The sequence below is a fragment of the Vipera ursinii genome, assembly GCF_947247035.1.
Source record: "Vipera ursinii genome assembly, chromosome: 9".
NCBI classification, from domain to species: Eukaryota; Metazoa; Chordata; class Lepidosauria; order Squamata; family Viperidae; genus Vipera; species Vipera ursinii.
The window spans coordinates 17,473,808-17,487,093 of record NC_139523.1 but is presented as its reverse complement, the minus strand read 5'-3'; the positions used below and the strand labels follow the sequence as shown (position 1 = coordinate 17,487,093).

General features: G+C 45.0%; 1 protein-coding gene across 1 annotated transcript in view; it reads left to right on the top strand.

Moving 5' to 3' along the window:
* KIRREL2 (kirre like nephrin family adhesion molecule 2) overlaps positions 1-13,286 on the top strand; it is a gene marked incomplete at both ends in the record, with an annotated part of 45,929 nt that overhangs the window by 8,390 nt on the left and 24,253 nt on the right. The window contains one exon of the mRNA XM_083370033.1: positions 11,893-12,042. Within this exon, the coding sequence (XP_083226159.1) occupies positions 11,893-12,042 (150 nt within the window). The remainder of the gene's footprint in view (positions 1-11,892; positions 12,043-13,286) is intronic.

Here is a 13,286-nt window from a genome sequence, read left to right as displayed (position 1 = left end):
GTGGAGCCATTCTGAGTGCATTTGCACTATATGCAGCAGATGTTTCTGCTGGACAAAATAAAGCCTTTTATTTCAGATGTGTGTGTGCGTGCGTGCGTGTGTGTTTTCCAAGCCTCATTCTCTGTCACAAAGTAATTGTCTGCCCCCTTAATTTCCTGTGGCGGTAAACATTTGGATTGATTTTTAAACACGTCTAGTGAGATGCTTTAAGATACCCATTGATTATTGCCAAGTAAAATTGTTGCAGGAAACAGAAAGATTGAATTTTCCCAAGAGGAGGGGGAGGGAGATAGCGAAGACTTCAAAAACTGCACTTATTATATGCTTAATGGCCACTCGATCGATTGGCAGAAACCCAAAAGATTGGATGATTGCTGAACATATTTCACGGGGAGTGAAAGGATTTTGAAAGGTTGGGTCTCACCTCATGGCTCCTCTTTTTCAAGATCCAGAGACTTGATTAGACATACCGATACAAGCCTCCGAACTTGTTTGATGGCCAAAAGCCCAGCCCAGTAACACAAGCTGGGCTAATGACAGCATTTGACCTAAGGGAAGACTGTTGTTCTCAAGCCATGGTTTATCCCAGGGCAATCCGTTATTTTAACTTTGCCAACTTTTAAGATGTACGGACTTCAACTTCCAAAGCTGGCTAGGGAATTCTGGCAGTTGTCAACATCTTAAAGTAGACAAGATTGAGAAATGCCGTTTAGAGCTTCAAAAAAAAAATAGGCAGGGCCAGGACAAAGAAAAGGGTATTGTTAGGACAAAACCCAGTTGCATTTACCAATAGTCCTTGACTTATGGCCAAAATCAAGACCAGGATCTCCAATGCTAAGCTAGGCAGTTGTTAAGTTATTTTATGACCTTTTTTACCATAGATGTTAAGCAAATCACATAGTTGTTAATTGAATCTGGCTTCTGCCACTGATCTTGCTTTTTGGAGTCACCCCCCCCCAAACACTGCAGCTATTGTAAATACAGGGCAGCTCCAATCACTGGCATTTTGATCATGTAACTATCGAGATGCTGTAATCATTGTAAATGTGAGGACCCAATGTAGGTCACCTTCTCAGTGTCTTGTAACTTTGAATGGCCAGTAAATAAATGGCTGTCATTTTTAAAGATAGGTCATGTGTTATGGCACAGTTGCCACCTTGTGCATGGCACAGATGATTCCAGAGTTTGGGTACCACTCCAGAAATTTGGGTTTGCTGTCTTGGCAGGAGTTCAGATTGGGAACCTAGCTCTACTGCCAAAGCAGAATTTTTTGCAGAATCTTGCAATATCGGGACTACATGTCCAGTAGATGATCAGGAATTGCATTCTGTCATGAACGGAACTCCATACAATAGTAAGAGCAACTAGATTATATTCCCTTCCACAATTCCAATATCGTGTTGGCCGACACATCTAGAGTTGCAGTATCAACACATCTAGAAGAGTGCCAGGATATACTGAAGATATCTGCTTCACTCCATTTTGGAGGCATAAACTAATATATTGTTAATATTTTGATGGAAACCACACTTTGTCTAACAGCTGGACAACAGGGCTGGACATAAGCGCTTAGAGGATTTTCATAGGCCATGTAATTCAGGGCAGAGGGGAAGGAGGAGAAGGAGTAGCCAGCTTTACGGGGACAAATGCACAAAATTAACATCTGTTGGCTTCTGGGAATGACCTAATTTCAGGTCTGAACTGATGCCAGGAAGCTATGGCAACATATACTGCAGGGGTCTGCAAAGCCTGTCAGTACAAAGGACTCATAAATAGCAAAGGTGTGTCCCTCTGACCAGGCTTGGTACATATCAGTGCCCTAGCAAAAAAGCCATGTTGGCTTTTCCCACCAAACCAGGTGGGAAAGGACTTGGAGGGGATCCAATTGATCTTCCATAAGAGTAGAAAGCAGCCTGGGGGCAAGGGGGAACAGTCCTAACTTCTTCCCACCCCTGGGTTGGTCAGTTTATGTAACTATGAGGAATGTCTTTGGGCATCTTTATCACTCCTCTCAATTTTAAATATACTGGTGGTGCTCAACTTACTTCATTTAGTGACTGTTCCAAGTTACAACAGCACTGGAAAAAGTGAGTTACGACCGTTTTGCACACTTACAACCGCTGAAGCATCCCCATGGTCACGCGATCAAAATCCAGACACTTGGCAACTCACACTTATGACGGTTGCAGGGTCCTGAGACCATGTGATCACTTTTTGCGACCTTCTGACGAGCAAAATCAATGGGGAAGCCAGATTGACTTAACAACCATGTTACAAATTTAACAGCTGTGGTGATTCACTTAACAACTGTGGCAAGCAAGGTCGTAAAATGGGGCAAATTTCACTTAACAAGTGCCCCGCTTAGCAACAGGAATTTTGGGCTCAATTGTGGCCGTAAGTCGAGGACTACCTGTACTTATGGAAGACATCGCTATAGGGCCAAACTTATAGAGTGAGCCATTAATCAACAATAGACTAGCATCCTCTAGATAGGTTGGGACTCTTCGGCCAAGAATTTGGATCATTACAGTTCCGTTCTACGTCGAGTTGAGGGTAATTGCTCTACCGTGGTTCCCGGAAAATAAGCCCCACCCCAAAAATAAGCCCCAGTTAAGATTGTCAGCTAGACGGACGCATTTAGTACTGTATTTCCCCAAAAATAAGACGGGTCTTTTGGAGCAAAAATTAATGTAAGATCCGATTTTATTTTTCGGGAAAACATGGTAGCATCAAGGATAATGGTGCACCAACTCCTTTTTTATTTTATTTTATTTTATTTATTTATTTTAATCCCATTTATATTCCGCCCTTCTCCGAAGACTCAGGGCGGCTTACAAGCTTAGCAGTAGCCTTCATTCTATGTATATGCCTGCTTGTTAGGGCTTTCACACACACCCCAAGCGGCATTATTACAAAGTCAGCTTAATTGCCCCCAACAATCTGGCTCCTCATTTTACCTACCTGGGAAGGATGGAAGGCTGAGTCAACCTTGAGCCTGGTGGGACTCGAACCTGCACTAATTGCAGGCAGCTGGTGTTACTTAAGGAGGCATTAGCCCACCGCTCCACCAAGGCTCCTTATTTTGAAGGTTTTAAGGCTGTCTACATGTCAGAAAACTGGGTCAGTGGGGTGATTCTCTAATTTCCCACATTGCCCCAGAATGATGCCACTGTGGGTAATTTACAGAGCAGATATCTCACAACACAACTGCAGTGTTGCCAACTATTAAGTACTATGGTAGTCCCCAGCAGGGACATTTTATTTTTGTTCTTATTTATTCCTGCAAATGTTCTCCTGCTCCGGTCAGACTCCAGGTGGTGTACATACCAACATAAAAACAATTCCTTAGGACACATCTCCCAACCCACCCCTAAAACAGCCAGACACCATCATCAATAATCAGGCAATTGCCTGATCCCCACCAACTGAGACATCGAAGAAATCCAGACCTGTTTAAAAATAAAAGCTTCCCCTTCTTGAATGCCTGGAGTGAAGAGGCCAAGGACGATGATATCTGTTGGGGATAGCATGATGGACTAGAGGACCTCCGAGGTCCCTTCCAATTCTGTTATTCTGCCAGCCACAGAAAAGTCCAGCTTCTAGGTCATGCAAGTTTTTGTCTGGACGTTATTGAGCAAGCTTGTCTACGCGTGACAAGATAGATGGAATAATTGTGAACTGGGTGGTCCCTATCCGAGCCCAGCACCGTCCCGTAGAGGCGATATAGGTGATAACCGATACTTTCATAAAATAGGCGTTGTTTTGCACTAATGGGTTCCACTAATGGGTTCCACCAGGACAACTTCAAATTTACACTGTATTGGTTACAAAATAGTCCTCAACTTACAATCATTTAACAAGTTTTGGTGTTATGACAGCACTGATTTATGACCAATCCTCGTGCTTACGACTGTTGTGGCATCCCCAGGATCATGTGATCAAAATTTATTTGGCAGAGACCCAAATCATACGGGACATCATTTTCTCAACCTTCCCAGGGGCCGTCCAAACAAGCAGAGTCAATGGGAGAGAAGCCGGATGTGCTTAGTGATTCGCTTAAGAGCCATGGTGATTCACTTAACGACCACAATGTCAAGCAAGGCTCCCTTAATGAGCCCCATTTACTGCTAAGCTTGTAAGCCGCCCTGAGTCTTCGGAGAAGGGCGGGATATAAATGGAATTAAAAATTTTTAAAAAATTAAAAATTAATGATGGAAGCTCTGGTCCCTGTATGCATGTATTCTGAGTCGTATAAACAGCATCTTTATAGGAGCTTTTCACTATTAAAATATTATTTGCAAAGTGGCAGTGGGATCTGGAGTTCCTCCAGAATATTCTGCAAAGCCCAGAGTCCTTTCTCTGAAGCTTGGTGGAACATTTCCAATTTATGGGTAGAAAGCAAGGATCCGGGGCGGGGGGGGGGAGTTGCCCAGGCGAGGGGCATGTGTGGGTCAGAAGTAGTGGCAGAGACATTTAGTGGGAGAGGTATGTCAAGCAGACAGGAGGGCTGGCGGAACTGATGGCAATTGAATGAGCCCTTGATACAAAGGGTCTATTGTCCAACCCCCCAACTCAGGCCCTCTCAAGCTGCCAGCTCTGGCAATTCTCCCTCCCCGCTTACAATGTGACAATATGGCCACTCTCTCTCTCTCTCTCTCTCTCTCTCTCATGGATCCCTCGTCATCTTTCTCTCCTTCCTGGCTCACTTTCGGAAGGCTTTCTCAGCAAAAGAGAATCAAAACCAGTTTGGAGATTCAGCCACACCTCAATACTACAAAGCCCAGAGGCCTGACTTGCTGACTTTTCATCCAGCAGCGAAAAGGCTCTGTTCAACGCCAAGTCAAGGGATAGCTTTTCTAAGAATCGCTCAAATGGATGATGCATTTGAATGGATGCTGAGATCTTTACTCTGCCTGTCCATGCTGGAAGAGCTTCTGACTAAGAAGATCCCCACCATCGAGAGTTCAGTTCCCTAAAAGATTTTCATGAAACACCTAAAACAGCTCTAGCTGACATTTTCCTCGAATGAATGTCAGAAGCCAGTTTATTCCACTATTTCTATTGGTCTCGTAACAATTCAGGAAGATTGAGATCTGGTGATAAGCATTGACGTATTTATTTGTCCGCGATATATCACTGCATCCACACCCACTTTTTTTTTTTGGCCATGGATGGACTACTCCTATTGTTCTTCCTTTTCTTTTCTTTTTTTCAGCCACTTTTTTTAGAAAATGCTGCTCAGCCTCAAACCCATTTCCTTCCCCCCCCCCCCAGATCTTCATCATAGGAATTTTTTTTTCCTTAATTAGGTTGCCTGGCAGGGAATCAGTTTTGTGACTGCAGAGCCATAGCAGAGATGGAGGGAGGGAGAAGGGCAGGGCAGAAAGAGAAATGTTGTATACCGGCCTCCTAAAAGATCCTGGTGGACTTTTTTTTTTTTTTTTTTGCACATTCACACTTTCCGGTTGGGGAGAAGAAGTCAAGCGTCCTGCTTTTTTCAGAGTTGAGGAACAAGGGACTATCCAGAAATGGCTGAGGTGGAGAATTCACAGCCTTTGGCAGGCCACGATGTCTCTCTCTCACGATTCTAATTAATTCCCAAAGATGAATTTCTTCCTGAATCCTCTGGGCTAACTTTTTTGCCTGGGTGGAGGAGCAACCCACCTCCCCTTGGATGCCGCTCTAGTTCTGTGGGGTGGACAAGAGTTATGTGTGCTTTCATTCCCCCCCCCCACTTTTTTTCCCCTGCAGTTTTGGCACAATGGAGTGCAGATTTCATGCCTATTACCAGGCAGAAATTCAGCAGTTCGTTTCAGCCTCTGTGCCGCTTCAAAAAGGATTTGCTGTGAAGCATGGAAATACGAGGCAAGGACGTCCTAGAGCCTGGGGGATGTAATGTGGGGAGGGAAGGAACGGGGGGGGGAGTATAAGTGTTTTGGAAAGGGGAATACTTGGTTCACAGCAGGCCTCCATTGCAGTAACCATTAGGCCATTGCTTCTTTCTTTGCAAAGGCACCAAATGCCTTCCAGATGTTTTTAGATTTATATCCCTATCAACTACAGGCAGTGTGGCCAGTGGCAAGAGACTCTCTGCCTGTTGTGGTTTAAAATAATTCTTGCAATTCTGTATACCATACAAAGAGGAGAGGACTTCCTATTCCCATTGTGTGGTTTCATGCAACATGGTTTACCCACGTCCTTATCTGGTGTCTCCATTCACCCTAAATGCTAAGCCAGGTTGATTCCAATCTTGGTTAGGTTTCATAGGGCTTGCCATGTTGCCTGAGCCCAGACCATTAATTTACAAGCCAGCGCAATGCACAAATCACCCAAAAAGTTAATTCAAAAACTAGATTAAGTTTTTGTTCTATGAATACAACCCTGGAGAACCTCGCTGCCTCTCACATCGCTCTTGATATCTGCATTCCTCATGCCTCACGTTAATCTCTGCTCATTGAGCAAAGCCATTCATCTATTTCAGATGTGTTGGGACTGCCCATCTCTTGCGTTTATCTGAGACTCTTTTGTTTCTAATCTTAACTTGACTTGTGGAGGCAGCTGGTTCTCATGCCAAAAGAACTTGCTCAAGATAGATGATAACATTTCTGCCTCTTCTCACCGTCTATTCCTGTTCCACTGATAAGTCATTACATTCAGACGCTTCTTCTGAGTCCTGCCCTGCCAAGCTGTCAACAGAACCCAGACCTGCTAACTTCTCACCAGCCTCAGAGAGGTAGGTCCAAATATGGCTTTGTGCTCAGGACTGGACGTCCTTCGTGGGATGTTACAGTAATTCCATGATTTAAAACTAAGCACTAGTCAGATTTGTTCCCAGTGGTTCCTAGGAGAAGGTGAAACATAACAATAATTGAAACATCAAAACATCTCTCTTTCCTCAGTTCACAAAATAGAGCAGACACAGCTTTGGAGAATGTGACACACACACACACACACACACACACATGTGCACCCCGCCACCCTTCCCAAGTTCACATAATTACTCAGCTATTCATTCTGTGAGTGACAGGCTGTCATCATTATTTTTGAGATGGAACCGTGGAGTGTCTTTCAAAGGCTTGGAGTCACTTGAAAGACTCCGCTTTTCCTTGTCCATTTCGACTCCGAAGAGAGAGGAAACAAATGTACGGTGGTTAGAAAGAAAGAGCTCAATTCTCTCTCTTTCCACCACCCTGCTGCCTGGTCTTTCAGCCGCTGCACCCCTACTTTTTCAGAGCTCCCAGTCCAGTCCCATTCCATGGCCATGCACCTTCCATTGGTCTTCTGCTATTTGCAGTGGCTCTTACTGGCATACTGTTTGTGATCTCATACATCAGAGTTGCATAGGCCTGAATTGGAAGACAGTAACTTCTCTAAAGCAACCAGCAGTTGTTCCTGGAGCAAAGAGGGGCTTCCAGGGTCATTGGTAGGCGGTGAGCCGACCTACAGCTTTTAAGTAACACTGCCGCATATACTTGTGAATAGTAGAATGCTCTTGAAAGTCTCCAGATGAAAACCCAGATGGATAGTTCCTTTGGTTGGTCATAAGAGTGTGTCTGTGGGTGTATCTGTAAATGAGAGAAAGAGAAGATGTGAACAAATTTGCTAGGAATATTGTGGACTCACATTTTAGGAGACCTTTGACAAAATGCTCTCAAAGGAACCATGTCTGCCACTGCTGCTTTCTTCTCATCTCTATTTGGTCCCCGAAGGACATCCTTGTCTAGAGGAAACATCAAGGAAGATGGGACTGCTGATCCATCGCTTGGTTTTTGTCACTAGGTCCAAGCTTCAAGAGAACAGGTGACACCAGACAGAATCAGGAAAGATCAGAGGCCCTTGAAACTCAGGAGTTCTTCCTACTCGGAGCAGCCAAGGGCCATCGCTGTTAATCAAGGATGCACAATATGAGCTGAAACCGTGCCTTTTTTTTTTTTTTTTTGGACTGGTGTTGTGAGAGTCGTGCTCCGGGAGTGGGTGACTTGGCACAGGAGCTAAGTTTGACTTGATTCAATTTACGGTGAATTAAAATGAAGCAAATACATTAGTATGATTTCTTAATCATTATGGACTTCATTAACCACTGGAACCAGGTACCATCCAAAGCATTCAGAAGGCCACATTGCAGCCCTCATGGCTACCATCGGCTATTCCTGCTCTAAAATCTCCATTGTTCCCCAATTAATTGCATCAACAGTTTGGAGATGCAAAGAGGTTCTTAACACCACTTGCAATAACCAAACGGGTTCTGTGTTTCTTGATGTTCATAATAGGCCTAGGAATTCACTTCATTTTTTCTCAGAAGGTTGATCAGCTGGACCTGGTTGGTCCTGCCTCTCTGGGGTAACTAAAGCCCAAGAGAGGTGGGTTAGTCTGCCTTTCTGACTCCCATCCAAGCCTTTGTCTTTAGTTGATTCTGTGTCTCAGTCTTCTTGACCCTCTTGAGAGGATTATCCCATGATTCAGACCCTCGTGGAGGGAGTAAACTTCTAAACAATAGAACAAAAGGCCAACCTTTATTGGATTGCAGTTAAGCAGGCTTTTACATTGGAGGGATCTGTGCATTAAGACGGTCCTTGAATGTTAACAACTTCCCGGTGGTCAAAAGGGGTGGAGAGTAGATTCGGCAAGGGCAAACCACTTTGCATGGGTAACTGGATTTACATCAGGTAGGAATTAATACCCTAACTTAAATCTTCTGGGTGCATTTTCCCTAACATAAGTCAACCTAATGGGATTTGCAGACCTATGTCCCTGGAGGACGCCTGCCTGGGAACACTGTTTACCCTCAAGGTATCAAGGAACCTACATTTGAAATAGCTCCATGGATCTGTGTTGTCATTTATCAACATTTAGGTAAAGAATTGAGGCCTTTGAACTATGGTGCTGGAGAAGACTCCTGTGAGTCCCTTGGACTGCAAGGCAATCAAACCGGTCAGTCCTAGAGGAGATCAACCCTGCCTGCTCTTTAGAAGGCCAGATCCTGAAGTTGAAACTCAAATACTTTGGCCACCAAATGAGAAGGAAGGACTCACTGGAGAAGAGCCTAATGCTGGGAAAGGTGGAGGGCAGGAGAAGAAGGGGACGACAGAAAATGAGGTGGCTGGATGGAGTCACTGAAGCAGTAGGCGTGAGCTTAAAGGGACTCCAGAAGATGGTAGAGGACAGGAAGGCCTGGAGGAACGTTGTCCATGGGGTCACGATGGGTCGGACATGACTTTGCAACTAACAACAACAACAGGTAGCTTTGATTGGACCCAGCACCCTATGCTGGGTCCAATCAGCAATCAGTATGGAGAAACCATGACATTCATTTGTGTAAGAGACCTCTTGAATGGTGATAGCGCTCATTTTGGAGTCTGCATGACAAGCAACAGTTAACAGAATTAAAGCATAACAGAGTTGGAAGGGACCTTGGAGGTCTTCTAATCCAACTCCCTGCTCAAGCAGGAGACCCTACGTATACCATTCTGGACAAATCACTGTCCAATCTCTTGTTAAAAGCCTCCAGTGATGGAGCACCCACAACTTATGAAGGCAAGCCATTTCAGTAATTAATTGTTCTCACTGTCAGGAAATTTCTCCTTAGTTCTAGTTTGCTCCTCTCTCTTTTCCATCTGTTACATTTTGTCCTGCCCTCAGGTGTTTGGAGAATACGTTGTCCCCCGCTTCTTGGTGACAATCCCTCAAATATTGGGAAGACTGTTATCATGTCACCCCAGTCCTTCCCTTCATTAGACTAGACAAACCCAGTTCCTATGTTTTATCATCTAGCACAGGGGTGTCAAACTCAATTTCATTGAGGGCCGCATCAACATTGCGGTTGCCCTCAGGGGGCCGGGTGGGTGTGGTCTGAGTGGGCGTGGCCTACTGGGTGGGCGTGGCTAGAGTGTGTATGGCCTACTGGGTGGGTGTGGCCAGCTCTACATCATTCGCATCAAGGGTGCCTATGGGGGCCTGGTCAGGAGTGGGACAGATCTGAAGGTCTCTGGCAGAAGGAGGGTCTCTGGGCCGGGGCCGAGGCAGTGGGGGCCGTTCCCTCACTGTTTCCAGGATGGCTTCGCGGGCCGCATGAAACCACTTCGCTGGCCGGATCCGGCCCCCAGGCCTTCTGTTTGACATGTCTGCTCTAGCACCCTAATTATCTTAGTTGCTCTTCTCTGTACTCTTTCTAGCGTCTCTTTTTTGTTCCTTTGTAAATCTGTTTCAGTATTTCATTAAAGGACGGAATTCAAAAGTACAGTGCGCCCTCCATGAACTAATGTAATAAAATCAGTGTTACAAGATCTACCAATCTATTCACATGCACGTCGTCACGATCATTTGGACCATCCGCTCCTGCCTTCATTTCAGGAGAAAGAAAAGTCTTGAGGTCTAGGATTCTAGTCATCTGATGGCACATTGGTATGCACACACCTGTCCGCGTACAATCCTGGATGCCTGCCAACTCTGAGCTGCCTTTAAATGCTTTTGCCAAGAGCGACAGAGGAAAGCAGGAGAGGAAGTAGTTTCGTAGGAGTGCTGGAGAGCCCAGCAGAATCTTACTTGGCCGAAGAGCAAATTCACAGCACACCGAGCTGCATCTGTGTGGAGAGATAAGGCCGCGCCAGGATACCTGAGGGCCAACGGTGTCATCTTTAAAAATAATAATAATAAAGCACGCTCTGTCTACCTTCGTTCTCCACATTTTTGCCTTTCTCAGCTCTCACAAAAGAGAGGAAGAATGCAGTCCTTACTTTAGAGAGCAAGTAATTGTTTCTGAGTAGGCAGGCTTTGAATTGCAGTGGAAAATGCAATTTTCGGCCACAGGAAGGGAAAGAGGCTGGGAACACGCAAGAAGCACATTCTGATCATGAATGGGTGTTGGCAGGGGCAGGACACAGACCTTGCTAACCGGAAGATAGATAGATAGATAGATAGATAGATAGATAGATAGATAGATAGATAGATAGATAGATAGATAGATAGATAGATAGATTTACAAAGAGTAAAAAAGGGCTTCCATTTTACTCTTGGCATTGTTCTGATTGTCCTGGGTGGTGTTTGTGAGCATTGCTCCGAGTTGCAAGGTGAGGGAGCAATAGCAAGAAGGCCCACTGGTAAAATTCACTTTTTTGATACCTTCCCTTGGAATGTGATGGAAAACCAGGGTGGCACTAGACTGCTGAGAAGTTGATTGTGCCATAGATAATCCCCACTCACTCAGCACATTCCCCTGCTCTCCTCACAACTAAGCAAGTGTGAGAGATCTCCATGATCCACTCGAGAGAAATAAATGTTGTCTGACAAGTCCTTGGCAGTGGCATTATCATCCACCACTCCCATGCTCTGGAATGTTCCTGTTAAATTTCAAATGGAGATCATTCTTAGTCTGACTGGAGGGAAGGGGATGCAGCTAACCTGAAAATGTTTTGCATGTAAAGTAAATATTTAATTAGCATATTGATAGGAGCATAGAACATTTCTTCATATTGATGTCTGCCAACCACACGGCAGGTTTTCAGATCCATGTTACAGGTGGCATAATGTTACCTAAAAAGAAAAAAAAAGATGTACTAGTTCAGAACTGCCAATCACAAAAAAAACACCTGCCAGGTAGAAAAACTGCTTTTAGATAAAACAGTGGTGTTGATCCTCCAGGTATAGAAGTAGTATGCCACTAGTAGCTGAGCCTGAAGACAATCTTGGAGAAGCTTGTGTTTCCTCCATTCCTGTAAACCTTCCAAGATAAATGGGCCACTGGCAGAAGCAAAATGCCGGTCTTGGCAGACAGTCAGTCTGAATTCAGGAAATCGGTTTAAGCGTATCTCCTCTGAAGCTCCAGCCAAAAAGTTCTGATTTCTTTATTAGGATCACTAAACAGTCTGACTTTAAATCTTTGTTTTGCTTTGGCAGGGTTGGCAGCTTATTTCTTTCAACAGCCCATGGATCAAGTGATTGTGTCCGGTCAGTCAGTGACGTTAGCGTGTGTGATCATGGGCTACCGTGGTATGGTTCAGTGGACCAAGGATGGACTGGCCTTAGGGGGAGAGAGAGACTTACCTGGTATGTATGTATGTATATCACGACCCTATTAAGAGCGACAATGTTGATGACTGGAGAAAAGAGACCCATAGGCCTTATGGGCAGAAATAACTGGGTTACCCCAAGCTGCAGTCTGTGTTGATCATAACTCAACCTTATCCTGAGTGACACAGAAGTGAATTGTCCTTCGGGAGATGTTGTTGTTGTTAGCTGCGAAGTCGTGTCCGACCCATCGCGACCCTATGGACAACATTCCTCCAGGCCTTCCTGTCCTCTACCATCTTCTGGAGTCCATTTAAGCTCACGCCTACTGCTTCAGTGACTCCATCCAGCCACCTCATTCTCTGTCGTCCCCTTCTTCTATTGCCCTCAATCTTTCACAGCATTAGGCTCTTCTCCAGGGAGTCCTTCCTTCTCAGAAGGTGGCCAAAGTATTTGAGTTTCAGCTTCAGGATCTGGCCTTCTAAAGAGCAGTCAGGGTTGATCTCCTCTAGGACTGACCGGTTTGATCGCCTTGCAGTCCAAGGGACTCGCAGGAGTCTTCTCCAGCACCATAGTTCAAAGGCCTCAATTCTTTGGCCCTCAGCCTTTCTTATGGTCCAACTTTCACTACCATACATTGCATTCACTACCATACATTGCATTCGGGAGATAGGGCGGGATATAAATCCCATCAATAAATAAATAAATAAATCCTTGTAATGGTGTGTGGGGAGGACCTTGGGAGACCGGGGCAAAGAAAGGCAGCCTCGGGGATGATCAGAGAAGAGGGAGCACAGCCCACAGCTGCAGAGTGGGCCTAGGACGCTCAGAAGAAACCACACACCCCCAAATGTCTTGGGCTGTAAAGGTGATGGTGGGAGATGTCTATTTTCAGACTTGCAAGATTCTATTAATGTAACTTTACAGTAAAGTACAGGTAGTCCTCAATTTACGACCATGACTGAACCCCAAATTTCTCTCGTTCAGCAAGACAGTTGTTAGGTCAATTTTGCCCCCTTTTGTGACCTTCCTTGCCACAGTTGTTAAGGGAATCACTGCAGTTATGTTAGTAACACGGTCATTAAATGAGTCTGGCTTCCCCATTGACTTTGCTTGTCAGAAGGTCAGAAAAGGGAATCACATGGCCCCGGGACCTTGCAACCCTCATATATATGAACCAGTTGCCAAGCGGTCAAATTTTGATCGTGTGACCTTGGGGATGCTGCAACGGTCGTAAGTGTGAAAAATGGTCATAAGTGCTTTTTTCAATGCCGTTCTAACTT